This window comes from Drosophila nasuta, chromosome 3 (assembly GCF_023558535.2).
Source record: "Drosophila nasuta strain 15112-1781.00 chromosome 3, ASM2355853v1, whole genome shotgun sequence".
NCBI lineage: Eukaryota > Metazoa > Arthropoda > Insecta > Diptera > Drosophilidae > Drosophila > Drosophila nasuta.
Window position 1 is genome coordinate 44,352,098 of NC_083457.1, and position 23,869 is coordinate 44,375,966.

The window sequence follows — 23,869 nt, forward strand, 5'->3', positions numbered from 1 at the left end:
TTGTTTAGCATACTAACTAGAATTTCTAGTAGTACTTTGCAAGATTTTAACAAATTTCAACTGCAATAACAGTTTTATAGTTAACAATTGATAAATGATTGTAAATCGTTGATGTTTTCTTTAAGAATAAAACTTAAGTTTTTAAAATTTATTTGTAACGAACCCAAAAGAAATACTTTAAATAATAAATAATGTGTCTGAGAAATGGACTAAAAATAAACATTGGTGGAGACAAAGAATACTTTGCTTGTTTGCTGACTTAAATTAGAACTTTAGACCAGCTTGGACATCGGCCATAATGTTGGCCGACTTCTGCAGCTGTTCCACCTCGGTGTCGGTGAGAATCTGCTTGACAACGGAAGTGACGCCATTGGCGTTGATCACACAGGGCAGCGACAAGAAGACATCCTTGTCAATGCCATGTTCACCCTGAAGAAGAAATAGATGAATGTAATTAGTATAAGAAAAAAACAGAAAAAAGTTCTTAACTCACCAAGACGGAGGTGGAGATGGCGGCAATGCTGCTGGTGTTGCGCAAAATGGCCGAGGCCAAGGAGGCAGTGGAGAGACCAATGGCCCAGGAGGTGTAACCCTTTAGCTTGATGACCTCGTAAGCGGAGTCAACCACTTGCTTGTGCAGTTCATTCCACTTCTCTGGATCCTCGCCGGTGCCCAAAGTCGGGTTCAGTTCACGCAAGCGAACGCCAGCGATGTTGACACCAGACCAAACTGGAACCGAGCTATCGCCGTGCTCGCCAATGATCCAGCCGTGGCAGGAGGTGGGTGCCACGCCCAGACGCTGCGACATGAGGAAACGGAAGCGGGAGGAGTCCAAGTTGGTGCCGCTGCCAATGACGCGGTTCTTGGGCAGACCCGACAACTTCCAGGCCACATAGGTCATGATATCGACGGGGTTGGAGACCATCAGCAAGATGGTATCAGGGCTGTACTGTAGAGTGGAAAGAAAGACAGTATTAGTAATGTATAAAGAAGGGAAAGAGCACCACTTACTTCGACCAACTTGGGGATGATGTTCTTGAGGATGTCAGTGTTGCGCTGCACCAGCGACAGACGAGATTCGCCCTCCTTTTGACGCACTCCGGCGGTGACAATGCACAGACGCGAGTTGGCCGAAATGGCAAAATCGGTGCTGGCGGTGATCTGTGGGTTCTTGAGGAAGTTCGAGCCGTGCTGCAGATCCATGAGCTCACCCTGCAGCTTGTCGGCGCAGACATCGATGAGGCAGACCTCCTTGGAGACACCCTGGGCGAGAATGCTGAAGGCGCTGGCCATGCCCACCATGCCGATGCCCACAACGGTGACCTTGTGTCCCGAGCTGGGCAACACCTCAGCCACTTGGGCCAACAGACTGTCCTTGACGGCGGCCATAGCTAAGTAAAAAAGAGAGAATGATTATTTAGCATGGAAATGAATTATGATTATAACTTAAGTAAGTAAGGTTAATGTCTAGGCTAAGCACAGGGATCACAGAATTCCCTGGCCACAAAATTCCTTGGGCACAGAATTCCCTGGCAAGGTAAATAAATTTAGTGGTTTGGTGTTCGGTGATTTCTGATCACAAGCGAATGAATTGCGGGAATTACTTTTTTTAGCAAGGAATTGAATTAAAGCTGAAGTTCAAACCACAAAGGTATATATCTAGGCTGAGCACACGGAATCCTGTTTAATTGGTTTGCCTTTTGGTGATATCGCAAATCATTTGGGATTTCAGTGTGATTCCGTTTGTTTAGTATCAACTTGTGTTTGTCACGTGCCCAAGTTCTCTATTTTTTTGTATAGTATCCAAATTAGCGAGAATTAGTTAATGCCAAGCGAAAGTAAAAGTGGAATATAAAAATCAGCGGCACTCACACGCGCATTCATTCATCAACCATTCACAGAGACAGTGACAGTGACAGAGACGGAGATGGAGACGGAGACAGACCTATGTGTCGGCGTTGTTTAACCTTCATGAAGGTCATATCTATCGCAGACACGCAACAGCAGCCAGAGCAATAGCTGATGGTAGTGAAACCTCTACGCAACATTTTTGCCGAAAACCGCCACAAACAAATTATTATTAATAATTTCTATTTTGCTCGTGGCTGTCCGCTTTATATGCGAATGACTCTAGGATGAATTGCAGGGGGGAGGAAGAAGAGGGGGCGGAAAACCATCGTCACATGCCACACACACACGAATTCAATTTGGCATTCGAGCTAATAAAACCTCATTAACCCCCGTCGTAATGGGTGTTGTGTTTTATCAGAAAGACCTTCTAAGAAATTTCGCAGAAGTACTCGAGACTTGATATGATATGACAACCTCATCATGATGTTCAACTAATCATCATTAGAATCGGAAATAAAGTTTACCTTATCAATCGATAAGTCATTCCATTAATTACCGCACTGAACAATCGATTGCTAATCCAACGCACACTTAATTACGATACCAGAAATGAATAATATTTGCGTTATTTCTGTATTTTAAACTTCATGACGTATGTATTGAGTACACTCCTCCATAATCGCAATTTCCAATTTCTGGGTTCAGTAGGTCGGACGCCAATGTTTGCATTAGATTCCCAGATAAGATTGCAAAACAATTGGCAGCTGCTTATCAGTTATCAGCCAAGTATGCAAATATATATGTATGTTTTAAAGGGGTAAACTATTTCAGCGATTATATATTGTAGCACTGAGCTGAGCACGTTTCTAATTAAGAAATTGCACTCAGCTTCGTTTCGTTTCGTTGTATTGCCCTTACCCTGAACTTGAGAGTTTTTCTAATTAAGTGTGCGGTTTTGACCAGAATAACAACTCGTAACCAGCAACTCGAAATACAGCTGCAATTGAGTTGTAAAAAGCGTGATTATCGCTTGTTTTGCAAGACTATTTACCGATTTATGATTCAATATAATGAGGAACTAATTTTCAAGAAAGCTGGTCAAAGTAATGTGATTAGTATGAGAAATTTAATGACTAGAGTTAATCGATTTCTTTTCTAAAATTAACTTCTGTATCAGGTACAACTTCAAGAAGAATCAAGTTGATTTGAGTTTGTATTAGAACTCTTCAAGCAGAAATAGAAAAGAGTAGTATGTAAACTTGAAATGAACTTAATGAACTTCTTTAGCCAACTTTTTTTCAATGAAATATCAATTTGTCGATATCTTTTCAAATTTAACTTATAAGTCGCATATAACTTCGCACAACAACAAGACATATTGAGTTTCAACTGGAACTATTTAGCAGCTCTTCAAGTAGAAACAGAAAAGAGAAGTATATAAACTTCAAATGAACTTAAAATTCTTCTTTAGCCAACTTTTGTCAATGAAATATTAATTTGCCGATATCTTTTCAAATTTAACTTATAATTCGCATACAATTTCGGACAACAACAAGACGTTTTAAGTTTCAACTGGAACTATTTAGCAGCTCTTCAAGTGAAAATAGAATAGAGTAGTTAAAAATTTAAAATAAACTTGTAATTCTTCTTCAGGTAACACATTTGTCTTAGCTGCTGCTTATATGGATAAGGATATTTTAATATCTCAGAGAAACTACGAATTTGAACAGAGAAAAATTTAATTCTTGTGATCTTTCAGTAAAATAATGTTGAAATTTAAAGTAAAAGTTAAATTTGTATAATAGCTAAATGAAATACATCACCTACACCACTAAAGATATCTGTTGCAATTCAAATTAACAAAATTAACGGGTTTCAGCAAATTGTCCTAATATAGAAATTATAAAAAATCAAAGGGAGCAATGACAATATCTCAATTACAAGAAAATTCCTCAGCTATAACATTAAGAAGATATTCAGTGAAATTTCAGCAAGATCTGCCTAGAGAATGCTGAGTTCTAATGGAACAGTTAGTTCAACATTCAATATTAAAGGCCTGAAAACGCCCCTGCTGACATTGCTATACATTTTCATAGCAAACTAACTTTTTCATACTCTTTTCAGTAAATCAGCGTACTGTTTTTTTTTAGAGATTGTATTCTGTGGAACTGCTTGAAACATTCGTAGTTAAAATAACTGATATGAGGTCATTCTGGTGACAGTTTCATGCGATTTATCGAGGTTTCGTCATGCAACACTGGACAAGTTCACTTGTTGCAAGCAACTAGGCCAGGCCAGAACAGGCAATATCAAATGACCTTCTGTGAAAGTCAAATGTGTCGGAATTACCAGCAAACGGAAAATGAAAAGAAAAATTTCAGCACAGCTGTTTTTCGATTTTTGGGTTGGAAAATTCGACGCATGCGTTGCGAAAGGAAAACGAAAGTGAAAGTGACTCTCACACAACAAATGTACCATAAAAAGGGGGCAAGCAGACAGGAAGTGCCCTAGCACAAGGCCAAGGGCGTTTTTGGCCAGAAAGTTGAATGCACTTTTTGCAACACAGGAAATTAGCTTAGGTATAAACACTTGTGAACTTTTTTTGAACGTTGATATGCTTGATTATGATTGTATTTTTTATTGCGTTTGCTTACTTTTGGTTTTTCGGTTTTATTTGGAATTCACTTGAATTGAATGTGTTGGATGGATTTGCGGTGGCGCCTCTGGATTGCTATTATGTTAGCTAGAGGTCGTCGACGTTCCGTTCAGTTTGCGCGCTCGTTGCGAACTGTTTGTGCTACACGCGAGACTCGTTGGAATTTTGCTGCCGCCGCTGGATTTTGTAGCCGCTCTCTACAACAGCAGCAGCAGCTGTCGACGTCAACGGCGACGTCGACGTCGCTGCCAACAGCTGCCGGTCAGGATGAATGACGAAATGGCCTAAACGGCATTGTGAAAGCAAAGCGAGTCTCTCCCAATTCGCTCTCGCTCTATTCCTCTCTCTCTCTCGCTCAGTTTCTTCCGCTCCAGAGTTATTCATTTATTTATTTTTTTTTTTTTGGGTTCCCAGCTAAACTTGCGCCTTATTCAAGGTGACCTCTGCGCTGCCTCTTTTGCTTCTTGTTGTTGTTGGCTATTTTTAGGCTTTATTTGATTTTTTTTGTTGTGCCTGGAGTTGTGGGTGAGTTTTGTGCCTCGTGCCGTGCATTACATTAGCATTTACATTTACAGCTACTCAGTTTATGCCTGCTGCTTACAAATTGTATCCAGCAGATACTTTTCGATCTGCAATTGTTATGCGGTGGTTGCAGCCGCGTGACTGCAACAGCTGCCTATCTATCGGTATATCTGGCTGGTATCTATGTAAGGAGTGTGTGCGTATTTGGAGGCACAACTATTTGGACCTCTGCGTGGCACACGTGCCTCCGATCACACTTGCCCAAGCACTTGGGGAGGGGGCAGGAAGAGAGACAGAGAGAGAGACATCACGAGTCTGTAGATACACTCACTATAAAGTTGGCCAGCTGCCAAGGCAACAGCAGCAGCATCAGCAATGCAGCAAGATGCAAGTAATTCTTTACTTAAAATAATAAATTATATAGAGGACACATTCCAGAACAGTTTTTATAACTAGACCTCGAAATTTCCCAAAATGAACTCTTCTCTTTTAAACACTCTTAATATCTTAAACTATTGAAAGCACATTAATACTATACAAATCATATGATTCGAACACTCAGTAATTATTATATATGTGGATATGAATTTGTGGTTTTCATATTTATTTATTTTGTTTGTTTAACATATAAACAGCTATTTTACTACTAGAAAGATTATAAGCTATTGCAGCCTATATACATAACATATATCAACTTTTTTAAACACATTTTTCAACATACAAAATTTGCTTCAGTTTACTTTTCGTAAATCACTCAGCTGTCATCTTTAAAGTATTGAAAAATAAAATAAAATAAAATAGTTATATATAAAAAGAAAGAGCATATTAAGAATATAGAAATATAAGGTTAGTAACTAGCAGCATAAAGTTGTATATAAGTTGTATAGCTGGAAAACAAAAAAATAAATATAATTTGTTTCTGCCATTCATTATTTATGATTTATTCTGAATTTTATAATTATTTTTTTCAATATTTGAAAATATTGCAAATAGTTTTTGATTTCTCATTCAATTACTTTTTATTAAATTTGTCTCCAATACCATTTATTATCTTGAAGATTGCGTGAATACTTTTCTCTATATTTGAAAATATTTCAAATTTTGGTATCGAGTGTTCTTTCCATTATTTGATATGATTTTATAAAATTTGTCAATACTATTTATTATATATGATTTATTCTGAATTTTTAGAAATTGTTCTTCATATTTGAAAATATTATAATATTATTTTCAACCATTCCAATTACTTTATACGATTTTATTTAAATTTTTGTTCAATATCATTTATTATTTATGAATTGTCTGAATATTTTTCTCCATATTTGAAAATATTGAAATTTATGTTCCATTGTTTATTCAATCATAGCATATGATTATTACATTTGTTCACCATTTTTAAAAATAATTAAAAATTATTTGTAATACTTATTCAATTACTCGATTTTTACTACAAGACAATGCAAATATAGTTAAAATAATCAATGTTAGCCAAACTAGACAATAAATTCCACATACCCGTTTCTTAAGTGGAGTCAAGTTTGCAATTTTCACAGTGAATGCCATTGAATAATTCGATTAACATAAATTAACCAATTCCAAACGCGCCTGTGACGTCACAACGTCGATGCTTACCTGAGCTTTGCACTGCACAGAGAGAGAGAGAGATAGAGGGAGAGAGAAATGAAGAGAGAGCGGTCACTAGAGAACCGGGTGAAGAGGCGCCAAACAACTTTTAGCGGCGTTCGTGACAGACAACACACGCTCAGTGGTTTTTTTTGCTAGTGATTCATGCTCAATTCTGCAATGTGTCTCTCTCTCTCTCTTTTGCTCTCGCAGACCCCCCATAGACAACGCACATTGCACAACTGCAAGTGTGGATTGAATCAACGTATGTGGAGAGTGCAAGGGGGGATGGGAGACTTCCGCCGGCAAATGCAATTAGCGCGGATTTTGTGAAAGTGTTTGACCCACATTTGCGTCTTCTTCTTCTCCGACCTCTGCGAGGCTATTGTGACGACGTCATTGGCCTACCTTGTGAAATCTGGGCAACAACAGCAAGTACTTCTTCCTCTTCTTCTTCTTGCTGCTGCTGCTGCACTCGTCGAAACGTGTTTTGTTTGGGTTAATGAACTTGACGTCGCGTTCTGTTTGTTTGATCTGCTCTTCGCCCCCGCCCCCAATAACAACAACAACAACCATTCATTGTGAGTTTTCTGCTTAACTATGATTCAGTTAGCGTCGCGACATTGCATTGTTTCTGGTGAAATCTATATTCGACTAGCAGCAGCGTATTTGATATCATTTTTTGCTTTGTATCAGCAAAGTATACAAATAGTGTTTGTTTATCAAGCATGTTTAACGGGTAAACATTTAATTGAAATGTGCAGCAATTTGTTTACTTTTCATTTAGCTTAAAATTCTGCACTGCTGCGTAGGTTCTTGTCTTGACTACAAGTGTGAGCCACCTAGCGGCCATTGAGAGTAACTAACATTGAAGCCAAGAGCATGCTTACTTATTTGTACTACTGCACAATAGATGGCGCCAGCAAGTTTTTTCAGTGGGTCGCGCCCCACAATTTGTTATAGATTTTAGATAAGATTCCAAATGCTTTGGCAACAGCTAATCAATGTTATGCAAATAAATAAGTATGTATTTCAGCTCACTATATCAGTGATTGCATATTTGGACTCTGAGCACATTTCTAATTAAAAAAATTTTCAATTATCATTGTTTCCTCTTACGCTGAGAATGTTTTTATACTAGTCTTCATAATTTAGTAAAGCAACACGATCTATCTATAAGTCCTTCAAATAGAAAAGAGTATGATAACTACTATAACTAAATGGTAAATGTACATATGTATGTATGTGTGTCAAATTCATCAAGATCTTGAAATGAAATTCTAAATTTATGCCGTCAAAAAGTTATTTCCTAGATTCCTCAAATATTATTTGTATTTTTTTGAAATAATAAATATTTAATTATTGTTGAGTTGAAGTCCTTGTACTCAATTGAAATTAGTTTCTTCTATATTATTATTCTCCTACATATTATGTGAGTACATAATATTGCATACTTTTGGGGTTTTGTTTTTAATTGAATTGCACTGCTTTGTCTGTGTTATGTGCACTGCTTAAAATACTGCTTGGACTCTATTCAAATTTGAAATGAAATCTGATTTAAAGATATGAAACATTTTTTGAAGTATTTATTTTCTTAATTTAATTTCATGAAGCTTATTTAGTTTGATTACTATCGAAATCATTTGGTTTATATATTTTGACAATTGACAGTAGCATTTAGCAGTTGCTTGCGACTTGTTTCAGTCGGTGAAATGCATTAGCCAAAGATTACAGGGAAAGATTGAGAGAAACAGCTAAAGAGAGAGAAGGAAAGAGAGAGAGAGAGAGAGAGAGAGAGAGAGAGAGAGAGAGAGGGAGTGAGTAAGTCAGGCGTTGAGGTAAACGAGTGGGAAGTTGTGCGTTTTGTAGATTACAGCAGAAAAACATGACACAAACATTTCTCAAGCTGTGCAACAGTCCAATAATAACTAATCCTTAATCTAGAGTTTCCAGGGGAGGGAGGGGAAAGGGGAGAGCAAATGCGTGCCAAACAGAAAAGTGAAAGATGCAAAAAGGCAGAATGCAACTTATGCGATAGCGCCAAAAACCACAGCAAGTGTTGTGTTTGTTATCAATGCCAGGGGATCTGATTACCGAGTTGCGACTTCGAGTTGCAACTTCGAGTTGGCAAAACGAGTAAGCCAAGTGGCAACGTCTGCTGCTGCCGTTGCCTTTGCCGTTGCTTCTTCTTATTGGCCTTGCACGCAATGCGCCTCCCAGACGGTGGCGATGATGTTGCCGCAGCTCGGCAGCAACAGTTGCATTTAATGTTGCAGGCAACCGCCAAACGACCAACGAACCAAACTGCACATTAATATTCAAAAATTGCGTTTTTATGCTAATTTTCACACACAGTTCAGCGCTCAGAATGTGTATGTATGGGTGTGTGTGTGTGTGTGACTAAATGGCCAAGCTGTCGATAGATTACTCAATGACAAGCGAATGTTTCGTTTCGTTCCGTTCCTTGCACAATCCCTGCCACATGACTCTGACTCTTCCTCTCTCTTCCTCCTCCTCTCAAAGTGCAGCCAATTGGCTCAGGTTGCCTCCAGTTGTTGTTGTTGTTGTTTTAGCTGTTGATGATCATCTTTGTGTATATCGCGCATTGCAATCTTTTTGGCAGGCTCCTTATTATTATTATTTCAGCCTCGCCACGACTTTGCCGCCACGAATATTACTCATACGCACCGTTGTTTATTTATGTCTATATGTTGTTGTCTTTCACGTTCGCTGCTTCGGTTGCTGCTGCTGTTGCTGCTGCTGTCGTTGTGGATGTTGTTGTTGCTGACGTAGTTTAGCAATAATTAAGTTGTTAAATTGTTGCACGTAAGTCAAGTTGCTTGAGTTTCCCTTCCCGTTTCTCTCTCTCTATCTCTCTCTCTCCTCCACTTTACAGCGCCTGCTGTTGGTGGTGGCTCCGCTTAATAATAATGTTCAGCTTGACTTACGATGCACGTCCTTGGGTTACTGATATATGTGATACTTAAGGTATTTATTACAAGCGATTGTAATCTCATGCCTGAATTTCTTTATACTCTACACCATACTCTTCTCTTTTCTCCCCTTCTCAGTCATCTCGATGCCAGCCACAAAATATTTATAGACAAGCTTCCATAGTTGTTGTCTTCTTGTTGTTGCTGTTCTTGTGAGTTAGTTTTTTTGGTCTGCAAGCGAACCAAGCGAGATGCTACTACAAAAAAATAATCAAACTAGTGGCAACTTTGCAGCATTATTCACTTCCTTCAAATACTTGTGATATACTTTTAGACTCCTAGATATGCTGTAATGAGGAGTTTTGTGTGTAACCCGAGTCTATAAAGAGTTTTTTAAAATACTTACTGTAAGTCAAGACAAATTTCATATTTTTAAAAGAAATTTGAATGAGCAAGATATTTTTGTCCTGATGGAAGACAATTTTAGAGAATATGGTCTATTCCTCTATCCAAAACCTTATAATATTTCTTATAACATTACTTAATCTTACATTGTTAGTATTGTAATTGAATTATAATAATAGCAATTTGTTTCTCATTTGTTCTCTTATAAATGTTGCTCCTGTGGGAATTTGTCAAGAATCTTTATTTGCTTCGACGTTAATACATATATTGTATCATCAGAATTACCAATTAAATAAAAAAAGTTTTAGAAGTACACCAACTGTTAGTTTAACATATAATAAATTGTCTCTTATGGCATTTGTGGTAATGAAACTTAACCAAAACTGTCATTTACAATATCTTTTAAAATTTCCTTTGTAATATAATATATATTGCGACTTCGATGATAATTGCCTTAAATTGACATAAGAGCTCTAAAAGTCATCAATCTATGAATGCAATAAGTGAGCTTATTAATTTCAATTATTAAATTAAATAATAAAGTATTAAACAACTTTATTAAGTGTGACAAAATCCACAATATGCAAAAATCCATATTAGATGATTGTACATACATAAGGTTTTAAAGAAAATTATGAATTGGAAGTTGCTAAAAAGAAGAATAAGAAGTAATTAAACAATTCGAGCAACTTTAATTAGATTTCATTTTATTTATATATTTATTTAAAAAGTTTAGATATTTTACTATTAAAATTAAAACTAATACATAATTAACTTATGTAACTTAACAGCTTTCTTAGGTTAGCTGAAAAATATTAACATGCTAGAATTAATGATAAGTAATTAAGCAATTTTTGCGGATTACACTTTCCACTTATTTTCCTTGATACACTTTCTTTTAATTGCAGTTTTGCCAACACTCTAGTCTAGTCTACCCTGTGCTTAAGATTTGTTTCGTTGCAATCTCTCGTGTTTGTTGTTGTTGTTGTCTGTCGCTGCTGCCTGCTGCTCATTAATGCAACATAGCAGTTTGTGCATGATGGTGGCATCTCTCAGGGTTTGCCCAAGGCAAATTATATGAAACATAAACTAACTACACGCATACACTCACATGTGGCTCTAACTACGCTTCTATATAGAAGATATATACACAGACATATTCTAGGTATAGATAGAGCTACATAAATGGGTTTTAGTGTGTGCTCTGGGATGCATCTTCAACTCGGATCAGACCAGTTTCTCAAGCAGCAGCAGCCATGAGCACTCTGCACTCTGGCTCTGACTCTAACTCTGCACTTGTTACCTTTTTTTTCTCTTCAACAGTTTTTCCCTCTTGCATGCCAAATATGCAAAAAGCTTTGGCGCTTGTAAATTTCTGTGTGTGTGTGTGTTTGAATATAATGATTATTGTAGGTACAAGTGCGAGAAATCGTGTTAGATCGCGGGTAATAAATTCAGACACTCAACTATGTAAAAGGAGTCCTGCCACAGCAACGTCTGCTGCAAGTTGCAAGTTGCAAGCTCCCAGTTTCCAAGTACCAAACACCAAGCTTCCCAGTGCCCAGCGCAAACTTGCTGCTGTTGTTGTTATTGTTGGTAGTTTTAAGCACTTCCTTTTATTATATTTTATGGCCACTTGTTTTTCCTCGTCGACTCTGCGGTACGCTTAGACTTTACTGCAACTGCAACAGCAACAGCAACTGCCACAGCAATAGTCGAGTGTCGAGTGCGGCGAATGTTGCACTGTTGGTGTTACCTTCAGTTTTGTTTTATTGCCAACTCGCAGCATTTAGCACAGTGTTTTGGACTCACTCCTCGGATGGCTAACAATACTCAAATTAATTGCCTCAACTACCATAGTAAATTATCAAAGCATCAACTTGATATTCAAATGTTGCAAAGAAAATCATTTGCTCAACGTTCAATTTAGTTGATTGCTCACTTTCTCAAAGCGCAAAGAAATTCAATACTCTCTATTACTCTTAGAGAAGCACTTTACAAAAGTTAAATTGCTGGACTATTAAAAAATGCTAGAGGATTGAGCTTTCAGCAACTTAATTTGAAACCTTGAATTTTTACATTCGGTCAGCAATTAGTGAAGCAAAGAAAAAGTGAAATAGATTTTGAAGATATGCTTTATGAATTTAAATATTGAGTATTCTATATAAAGTATTTAGTATGATAGAAATAGTATGCTAACAATTATCACTTTGCTTTTCTTAGATGCGATCTAAATTTGAGTATGTAGAATATCGATTTGAGGTTTGACACTTTAAATTCAATTTAATCACATTTGCACTCTGAAATTACGAATATGTTACTGATTTTAAAAAAATGACCAATCCAAATCATTGTAGAAATTTATTCTTAACTAATGAATTTATATTCTAATTTCAATAAATTGTTGTTGTAACATGTTTTTCCTACAGAAAAAAATTTAGCCTTTCAAAAATCTAAGGTGACTTTAATATTGAGCTTGTTTATTAAATTTTTACATATTTTTATGATCAATTTAGTTAAATGCGTGCTCCAGTATTAATAAATGATATCTAGCATCTCCACTGAAGTTTTCATTGCCTAAAATTACTTTAATTAAATCTAAATGCAATCAGAAAAGAGATCAATAAATATAGTAGTGCATTTTTAATAGCATATAAGTTCAGTATTTATATTGAACGGAGGAATAAAGGGTCATATAAAAATTAATTTAGTTTATTTATTGGCCTTTAAAAATTAGTAAATGAAATTCAAAATGGCTAAATCATGGTTTCTAAAAATTCGACAGAAGCTTGCATATTTTTCAAGCATTTTATTTTTATTGATTTTGTTCTTGCCTTTAGGGACTCCAACAATTTGACTGTAAACTGCAAATTGCCTCCTTTTAAAACATTTTATTAAATTTTAATTTATTCTTGCTTTTGGTGAAAGTGACCAGTTTAATAATATCGCATTTCTATCTGCTATTTAGTAGATAAAACATATCTTTTGATTTTAGCTGTCTCTCAGCAAATACGTTCATGAGAAAACTAACCCAAAAACAGCAACCAAAAGATACTTAAGCCAATCTTATTGTCGTTTTGCTAGCAGCTAAATGGTTTCGCTTGACATTTTTCCATGCCATTAACAACAGCTTGAACCCAAAAAAAAAGCAAAAATATATAAAACAAACCATATTTTGGCTTTGACTCTGGCTCTTATGACTTTTCACCGTTGCACTCGACTCGACTCGGTTCGACTCGAGTTGACTTCGCGGGGGAGTCTTTGGCTTGATTCCATAAGTGAACGGAGCTTGGAACTTCGAGTTGGCTCTGAGCCCGCCCAGCGTCGAGTGCCCTTACAAAGCGGATAGAGACTGTGTTATTAGTGGATGTCATAGTCGTATTAGAGGCAATGAGAAATAAGTTATAAAGCTATAGTTGAGTGTGCTCGACTGTGAGATACCCGCTGTTCATTTTTATTGAAAGCCAAAAAGTGTGGTATTAATTTTAAAAATATACCAAATTAATATACCGAAAAACTACTAAAAATATACAAAAAAGCTATTTATTGAGTATTGAGGTGTGTTGAGTACGGCATCAAAATATACCATACAGTGTAAAATATACCAGATGGTCAGCCAAAGCATACCAAATTACTTCGTATATAACTTCTCCATAACTTTATTTGATCGCAACCAACTTTTCATTTCATTATTGTCTGTACAAGACAATGGCTTCGAAATTACGCTTTCTAATTGATTTTCATCGATTTTCGATATATATCTGTATCTCTTATAGTTTCTGAGATCTAGGTGCTAATACGGACAGACGGACAGACAGACGATATGGCTAGATCGTGTTGGCTGTTGACGCCGATCAGGAACTTTCTAGGGTGGGAGAAGCCTTCCTCTGCCTGTTTCATACATTTGATGGAGTCACAAAGATATAATACTCCTCTATCCTTTGGGTACCGGGTATAGAAAAGGAATAACAACTTTAGGTTTCGTTGCCGAACTTCACTTTCAGCCACGATATTCAATTTGAGCGCCACAGGGGGCGGCAACAACAACAAGCATAATTTTTTTTTATTTTGGCAATTGCCAATTGAATTGAAACTTGGATTTCGATAACATTTCGACATTTCTGCGGATTACTTTCAATTGCAATTGGCAAGTGGCAGGTGCAAATTTGTTTGGAAACTGGAAAACTGAAAGTGAATTACGCGTTTGAGGCGCGAGTATTTATTAGTTTTGCATTTTAATTGGAACAAACGCAATGCAAGTGGCAAGGTCGTCAAATTAGTAGCAATAATGTTGTGCGTGTGTGCGAGAGAGTGTGTGTGTGTGTTTGTGTGTGACACGCACACACATCAAAACCCACTTTGGCAGGCTTTTAGCTCTGCCATAACTCAATTCGATAAGCGATCTTAACTATCTACACGATCTGGACAGAGGCCGATGAGTCTTCTACGTCGTTGTTGTTGTTGTTATCGTCGTCGTCGTTTGCGACGTTCTTGTTGTCGTTCTTGTTGCCAGGTTTCGTGTGACAGGTTTTTTATTTTTGGGTTCTCTTTGCGACAATATTTGCATGGCAGGTTGCACAGAGTCGAGAGTGGACTTTAGACCGTTATCGTTGGCAATTCGCGCGATATCAGCGCCATCATCTCATCATCAATGTGGCATCATCAACGCGAAATGATCGCAAATTATCTGCGTTAAGAGCTGCGGACTTCGTTTAATGGTTTTGTGACGTTTTTAACATTCGATTCGATTCCGATCGGCATAGATTAAACGATTGCCGGATTCGATAACAATTTCGATTTTTTTTAGTGCGTTTCTCTTTTAATGGAAACTCTAGCGATAGAGATTTACAAGTTTCGACGCTTGTAAGGAAAAGGTCGAGCCAACTTAATTACAAGCCAGATAATTACCATGTTTCGAATTTCGATGATAATTGCAATTCGATTACGATTGCTCAGACTGACAACAAATGACTTTTAGTCTCTGTTGTGTTGTTGTTGCTGCCACAAATGTTATGCCAAATTGCGGCTACCGTTTGGCAGCAACAGCTGCCAGGAAGAGATTAAATGCGATACCAAAGTCGGAGTCGCTGCTACTCGTGTTGCCAAAAATCGCTTTGGCAACGCTTATTGTGAGCTCTCTCTCTGATCTCATCATCGTCATCGAAAACTTCATCATCGTCGTCATTATCATGGGCAGTATCTGTGGCAGCAGCAGCAGCAGCAGCTGGAGGCACCTTCATTCCCTTTGTCGCAACAGCAGCAATTCATTCTGCAAAGGACATCAAACAGATGCGGCGGCGATCGCTTCTAATTTGCATAAACATTCCTTTTAACATTTATCCCAAAAACGTTTTCGTTGTCGTTTTTGCAACTTTGTCTCCGTCCGTCTCTCAGTCTCTCAGTCTCTCTGACTGTCTGTTTGTCTTTGGCGCTGTGACTCAAAAAGTCGTCATAATCGTCGACATTTTTGGCGGAGGCCAAACAGCAATTTTTATCCCTGCCGATTTCATTTCATTTCTTGATTCCAAGCCATTTAAGCCCAAAATAACCGCTTTTGACAACACCAACAGCAACAGCAACCTCTACTGTTGTTGCAACAACAACGGCAACCACAACAACAACAACAACAACAACTGCCTCAACAAGAGTCGCTACAACAGTAGCCAGAAATCGATGCTAATCTTAGCTGGGCAGAAGCAAAAAAATGTGGTCGCCATTTCCAGTTTACTTTTTGTATACCCTGTAAACCAATCACATAATAAGCAGGCGGTATATTAGACGATATGAGGTGTTAATTGACGTGCTATAAAATATAGTAGTCGAAACTTTTTTAGTTGCTATAGAAAGACTACTTTGGAGCCGTCTGATCGCTTTTAGTTTGAAAGTTATGTTGAGAAGACTTGATACATAAATGACTTATTACTTACTTATATTATATTATAATACTATATTTCTATAGAAATCCATGAAAAACTTTATACAAGAATCGGAATTTTGTATGAAGAATTTGTTGCTGAAATTGATTACAGATTTATCTTATTGTTAATGAAATTCCAATTTTCACACTATGATATATTAATATACTAAATCTTTTAGAAATCAAAGTATGAGTTTTTAAAAAAATCTGAATTTCTTATGAAAGCATATTGAAACTTGATTTATCCTTTTGCTAGAGGATCTGAATATGTTTAAAATATGTTATATTAAAATACTATAATCTATAGAAATCATGCGAAATATCATTATAGATGACTAAGACATCTTCTTTACTTTCTTTCTTGTTACTCTTCTTACAGGGTATCGTGCAGCTCATCAACAGCTAACACTCGAACCAATTTTGTTGTCTCCTTGTTGAAGTACGAGTACATAAAACAACTGCTTGAAGCTAAAGCAAATAAATGGAGTTGTCGTTGTTCGCTTTTGCATTCGTCCTTTGCCCAAAAGAAACCAACAAAAAAAAACAAAGTAAAAATTGTTGGACTTGTTGCCTTTATCAGCAAAATATGAGAAGCTGTTGGAATGCTGGAAAACAACTCAATTGCCCGAATTGTGTAGTTGAGAGAAGTATGAGAAGCAGCTTCGAGTTTGGATTGCATTAACTGAATTGTATTGCGGTTAATTCAAATTGGCAGTTGCATATTGAAACTCCTCCTTAAACTAACACCCATTAGAGCCAATTTGCTGGCAGTCTATCAACGACAACAACAGCACACAGAGAGACACACAGACAGAGAGACAGTTGGGAGTTTCATTTTGCATTTCCCACTGTCAGTTCCACTGGCTGCAAAACACTGACAGGTATCCCAACCTACCTGCCTACCTACCTGTGTATATGCTCCTACCTAACTATCTGCCCAAGCTAGCTAACAGGCGATGCCATTGAGGCGACCTAAATTGGAACTTGCAAACAAGTCGCAAAACTACGAAAACTGTTAAAATTAAACTTTGCATTCAAATTGCATTTCTATTTGTTTGGCAGTTTCGAAAGGAACTGCCCCAGTCAGTGGGTACGAATACGAATTCAAATGCGAGTATGAGTATTAGCATGGGTACTCGAGTACTTTCCCAGCCTGAACTATAATTGCCAAATATACTCGTAATCCAGAATTAACATACAAACTGTTTTAGAGTTGCCAGCGTGATGAGCGGCAGTTTAACAATGGAAGTCTTTTAATTTGGGAATATTTATAAATAAATGATGTTAAATAATGAAATGTTATCTTATCTCAATAGTATATTAGGTTGTTTGGTAATGACATAATGGTTTTTACATTCAAAGAATGAATAATAATGATATGTTATTTGGAATTTACCTTATCCTATCTTAATAGTATATTTCATATTACTTATTATTATTATTTCTTATTTATGTAAGTTTTATTAAATTTAAATTAATAAATTATGTCGCTAATTGGCGTTTCTAATTTCTAATAATTTTCAAATATTCACTTATTCAATGAATATACTCATGATCTGAAATGTTAATAATATCAAAAGCTTAAATTAAATTCTGTAAATAAAAGTTAAAATGGAAATATGAAGTTTCTTTAAATTATGTTTTCTTTTTAATAAGTGTAACATTCTAATAAATTTTGGAGAAAAGTCTAAAACATTAATGTTCGTATTATATCGATAAATATTTACATTTAATTAAGAAACTCTCTTATTTGTTACTTTATTTTATATAATGAACATTAATGTAACAAAATATTATAGCAGGGATACAATAATAAGTCCGAAAGAATACAAAAATTGGAAGGGTTATAACTCTAATTCGAAAAAGAAAACAGAATTGGTCTATATATTCAAGAAATATTCTTGTTATACCACAGAAGTAATATTTCTCACAGGCTCGGAACGAATATGTATATTCTGGATTCTCCAAAAAGTACTGAGCTATGTGCAGCTCCTTTCTTAATCCTTTTCTCTGCTAGTCGTGTCACGACACGCGCTCATCTCTAGTGGCAGCTCCAGAGACGCCCAAACAACTCAATTAAAAACGCTGGAAAATGGCATTCGGAGTGGTCACAAAGGGTTTTTTTTTTGTGTTTTGAGGAGCAACTTTTAATCGTAGGTCGTTAAGAGAGCAAGCAATAACAACGGCAACAGCAACGTCAGCAGCAACAGCAACAGCAACAGCGGCAACAACATGAGCAGGAGAAAACAACATCAAATAGCAACAACAACACCAACAACAACAATGGAAAGAGAGAAGAGCAAAAGCTTCAACTGTATGTTTTTTTTGGCCTGGGCAACTGTCGCCTTTGATTGGCGTTTGAGTTGCGCGTGCGCGTGTCTTTCGAGCTAAACAATTAATTTGAATAATTAGCAGCTAACGACGCTGCCGAGACTTGAGCATGGCGTATGGACTCGATGGAGTACGAGTATGTCGTGGAGATGGAGAAAGATAGGGGAGAAGTGGAGAAGAGAAGAGAGCAGAGAGCAGAAAGCACTGAGCTTGAGTCTCAACATGTTGGAGACGTCGCGTCGTCGATTGTCACGCCATTGCCAGAAGTTGGAGGCAAGTCAAAGGCATATAAAAAATGCATTTGGCACTTGAGAATTTATGTCTCTATGTATGTGTGAGTGTGTGTGTGTGCTGTATGTGTGTGTGTTGCTGCTGTTGCCGTTGCAAGCTGGAGGCGAGTACGTCACGCGAAATGATGAATTACTCGCCGGGGACGCGCGTCAGGCTTTGATGAGAGACGACAGCGTGAAATTAGACAAAAGGATATGGGCCAGAGGGAGTTGGGCACCACTTACCTGTCTCCATATGTGTATGGATGGGTGTGTGTGTGTGTTTGTGATGTGAAGTCGACAACGACAACGCGCCTTGACTTAATGAAGATGACGAGGAAGCGCGGCTGCAGTTGCTCTGTGCTCTGTGCTCTGGGCTTGGGCCATGGGCGTGTTTTAATCCTTGCTCCTAGACCCAATGCCGACTTTTGCTTAGGCGTTGCTGTTGCTGTTGCTGTCGTTGTTGCTGTCGTGGTTGTTGCTGTGCACACGAGGCGTTAATTTATTACAAATTATTATGATTCCTTGTTGCTTTCTGATGTTTTTCCGTATGTGTGTTTTTTTTTTTTGTATTTAATGCCGTTTGCTGTCATAACTGGCGGCAGGAAACGCCGGTGCGACAACAACAGCAGCAGCAACAGCAGCAACAACATGAACAACAGCAGCAACTCTCGTTGAAGACGTCTAGACAAATGCACTTCAAAGGTTAACATGATAAATGTCGTTTTGTTGCATGTGACGCGACAACTTTCCAGTTGTTGCAACTTACTGCAGCTGCAGCCAAGTTGCAACACACTCTTGGCGTGGCAAATGGCAAAATGTCGCCGCCGCAATGCAGTTGCCTTTTCTTTTCCCATCTCTTTTTTTGTCCCGTTGCTCGTGTGGCAATTATTAAGCTAAGCAAGTCAACAAATTAATCAAAAGGCATGAGTAATTAAAGTGGCCAAAGGGATGATAGACGATCAGGACGAAAGCAAAGACCAGACACCGCACAACACCATAAAAAAAGCAAAACAAATGACTGCAAAATACGCGACTAGTTAAAGTAATTGGATGTGAGTTTTAAGCACTGGCAAACTGGCAATAAACGCAAGTCATTAGCAATTGATAGTGAAATTGCAAAGGGCAATTAACTTGAAATGAAGGTTTGAATATATAAACGATCAAAGTTGAATATTATGGATGAGGTTAAAAATGAAATATTATGAAATACTAAAAAGACTTTAAATATTAGATTCACGTTGCAAAATTTTCATGTCAATCGAAATTCCATTATTGTTTTTACTTAAATGTAAATAGCCTATAGTTCAGTTTGTAAAGCTATCGCTAATCATTCTTTAGAAGGTCCTATTAATAAAAGCTTGGTCTCTTATAAAATGATATCGAAATGAAGAATGAAATTAACTTACTTCTATATTTTAGTGTACTAATATCAAAATCTTGAATTTATAACATTTCTTTTAGTAGTAAAGTAGTTATAAACAAAAAGCAAATAATTATGATGTATTCTTTTTTATATATAATAAATAATGATAAATAGAAGTCGATTTTTGAATAAGTTTCAACAATCATTATACATATATGTATGTATATTAGGTAAATTAGTATATGAGGAAGATGTTTAAAGGAAGTTCTCAATATAATGGGATTGACTGCAGAACAGTTGAATATTATAGTATATTATTATTATAAAATGTTATGAAGATATGCTTATAAGTTGTCGTAAACAAAGCCATATCAATTAAAATTTCCTTTCAAATAAATACCATTTGATAAATCTTGTTGAAGTCGAATCTCTAACATTAATTTCAATTTAAACTTAAGAATTTCCCAATCTAAACAACGCTCCAGGAATGTTCCCAGGCTGACAAAAAAGAGCAAGAAGAATGTCTGGTTATGCATAGCAATGTTCTATTAACTTTGATAACTGCTTGTTCCTCTAATTGTTGCCGTTTCCAGAACAACAGCAACAGCAACAATAACAAGAACAACAGCAATTGCCAGAGCAACAATAACAAGCTGAGTGAGAAAAGAAAAGGAAATAAAAAAAGATTTATATAAACTTGTCCAATGCCATTTTGACAACTGTAGAACTGTCGAGGGGAGGGAGGCAGCGAAGAAGAGCAAGAGGGAAAGGGGAAAGGAGGGCAGACTTCATCTTTATTCACAGCACTGCACTGCACTCATATGTGCAACAGTGATGCTGCAGCAGCAACACGGCAATCACAGAGCGAAACCACAACCGCAACAGCAACAGCTTCAACAACAACAGCAACAACTGCAACAACAGCAAGAACAACAACAACAACATGACTCTATAGGCTCGCTGGCAACACTAACAAGCGACTTTAGCCAAATTAAGTTGTCCAGTTTGCGGTGTACGCACAGCGGGTTGCAAATAACAATCTCCTGTTTACAGCAGCAACAACCACCACCACGGCAACAGCAACTGCAACAACAGCAATCAAAATTGCAATGCAGCAACATACAAACAACAGCAACGGCAAACTGCAAACTGCAGAAGGAAAAAAGAAACACAAAATTGGCATCGACCTAAAAAACGCGTTTAACTCATATTTCTTGCCAATCGCCTATGCTCCATCTCCCCCTCTCGCTCCCCCCTTAAACCTCCCTTGAACCGCCCCCTCATCTAGACAGCTATCTAGGCACCTATGTGCATTACTTATATAAATTGTCAATATTTGACACATTTACGTGCCAACAAAATGCAACAAAAATCACAAAATATACGTCGGAAAATTCAAAAAATTTATCAACTGTCCAATACAAATTTGTGAGTTAGATGTATAAATACTCTAACAATCTTGATTGAGAGCTGAACATAACCTCTGTAAAGAGCAAGCAAATATATATAACAAAAATAATGAATTCAGCTGTGAAATTTCCTACTTATTACTATTATTGTTCCATTCTTTCCAACTAAGATATGTTACTTAAATTGGAAATATGAAAGCTACCAAATTTATTCTTTGAGTCATCACGGAACAGAAATAATTATTTCGGAATTCTTTCATCTGATAATATTTTAATATTGATGGTAAATGTTTGACGAGTTCTTGTAAACATAAGAATTGAAGAAAAATACAAATAAATTCTTATAAATTCCTTTAATTTATGAACTGTTATAATCAATTTTAGTATAAAACATAATGTAGATTCAATTGTATAATATATAATCTGAAATGAATAATGAATTAAGTTGTAAAATTAATATTAATATTAAATTCTTTTATACAAAGAAGTGTTATTTAAATTACTTTGGTATTTTTTTTAGGAAGAAGAAAATTACATTATATAAAAATAGAAAATTTATTCCTAAGCTCATAATATAATAAAAAAAGATAAGGCTTCAAAACTTCTTTCTATTGAAAACAGTTTAATAATTATATCTAATGTTTTCAAAAAATATGTCTCTTTCCTATTAAATTACAAATTATGAACAGATTAAAAAAAAAGATAATAACATGTTCTAAAAAGTACTTAAATTTATGAAGTGTTCTAAACAATTTCAACTGAGTAAAAAGTAAGCAGAAATTTGGAATCAATTCAGTTGTAAAACTACTTTAAATGTTATAGTATATTTATTATATAGATATACCTTAGAAATTTTGGTTATACCACTAATTGCATTGACACATTTATGACCACCTAGCGACTTAAATAGGCATCTAAATTATATTGTCAACTACGCAATCGACAATTACTATAAATAAAATTTCGAGTCTCAGCATAACTAAGCTACCCTCGGCAATGCGATGAAAAACCAATTAAAATTATTACGGCAAAAAATATAAATTAACTTAATTTTAGCAAGACACAAATATTTTTTTTTAGCACATTACGTATGTGCAACGTATTGTTGCTGTTATTCGATGTTATTGTTGTTGTTGTCGTTGCTTCTGCGCACGCGCATCGCTGACAACGACGACGGCAACAGCAGCAGCAACTGTTGCCCCTTGGCTGTGGCTGTGGCTTTGGTTGTGGCTGTTGCTGTTGCCGACAGTTGGACAGCAAAAATTATTAACTAAAAACACAAAAATTGCAAAAAGATTGCTGCGAAATTGACATTTGCTCGTTAATGTGGCACAGGCCACTTGGCTCGACGCTCGACTCTCGGCTCTCGACTCCATGTGGCAAGTTGTCCATTCGTCCAGTTGTCCAGCCTCGTTTGCTTTGTTGCCGCCGTCGCATGCGACTGCCAATAATTTAGAGCTTTTAATAAAAATGTTGCTGTTGCTGTTGCTGTTTGTTGCTGCAGTTGTCGTTGCAACAACAGCGGCAACTGCAACACCAACAAATATTGGCGGCGGCTTCGTTCATAAGGCTACGGCGATTGTAACAAGATTTATATCATAATTTATTTATTAATTTCATTAAGTAAATTTTATTTGATGAATGACGTTGTCTACCTTCTTTTTTTCCATTATTTTGGCAACAGTTGCCGTTGGCGACTGCCGAAAATTTCGATTATTGTGTGCTTGCAACAACCGAGCCAATAAATTATCACAAAATTACATTAACAACAGACAGATTGTTTAATGGAGATCAAGAGGACGGGGGCTTAGGGGAGGGGGCAGAGCATATGCAAAGCAATCGGGAAGTACTGGGATTTAAGAGATAAATCTGGAAAGTTTTTATTAATATGTATCCTGATTCATTGCAGTATTATGTGCTGGCAAGAAAACAAGGTAGCTTGGAGGTATCAATTAGTTAGGTAATGGATCAGGAAGCAATTGAAATTGAATAGAAAATTAAAGAGAACTTTAAACGAACTAAAAGATAAATATTTATAGGCTATAAGTATGTTCATCTGGAAAAAGTGTCAATATGTAGTTAGTTCGATAGTTAGTTGGTCTGTACACAACGCAACATGCAAATGAATTGCACCACACTTTATATACTTTGTATTACATCAACAAAACTCTGAATAAACCAATTTACATCAGTATGAAATACACTAAGCTGGATTTTAAGTAATTGGTTTGAAGTTAATTATATTTGTGCTTTTAAAAATTAAACTATTTGGTTCTTATGTTCATGCAAAGCTTAAGAATACAGGATAGGACTTTCAGGTTATGTCTCTAGAAGAGATCGGATAATTATATAAGAAATACTTTTGTACGGGCAAAAAACGCCTACTTACTACGAGCCTTTGTTGCTTTGACTAAATAATCTGGTATAATTTGCCCTTTATTGTATATTTTTTAGTATGTTTTCAGTATTTTTGTAGTATATTAATTTGGTGTATTTTAAAATTAAAAACGTACCGTTTGTCTTTCATTAAAAATGGGTGGCAAGTATATTACAGTCGAGCACACTCGTTTAGCCCTTTTACTTGGTT

The 23,869-nt window shown here is 36.5% G+C and overlaps 1 protein-coding gene across 1 annotated transcript; it reads right to left on the bottom strand.

Annotated features, from left to right (window-relative positions):
- Positions 1-114: 114 nt before the first annotated feature.
- LOC132791298 (L-lactate dehydrogenase) lies at positions 115-4,665 on the bottom strand. The gene is made up of 4 exons (XM_060800169.1): positions 4,506-4,665; positions 1,012-1,391; positions 494-949; positions 115-429 (listed from the first exon to the last, which is right to left on the bottom strand). The coding sequence occupies exons 2-4, from the start codon at positions 1,387-1,389 to the stop codon at positions 265-267; spliced, it is 999 nt and encodes a 332-aa protein (XP_060656152.1). The 5' UTR covers positions 1,390-1,391; positions 4,506-4,665; the 3' UTR covers positions 115-264.
- Positions 4,666-23,869: the final 19,204 nt, after the last annotated feature.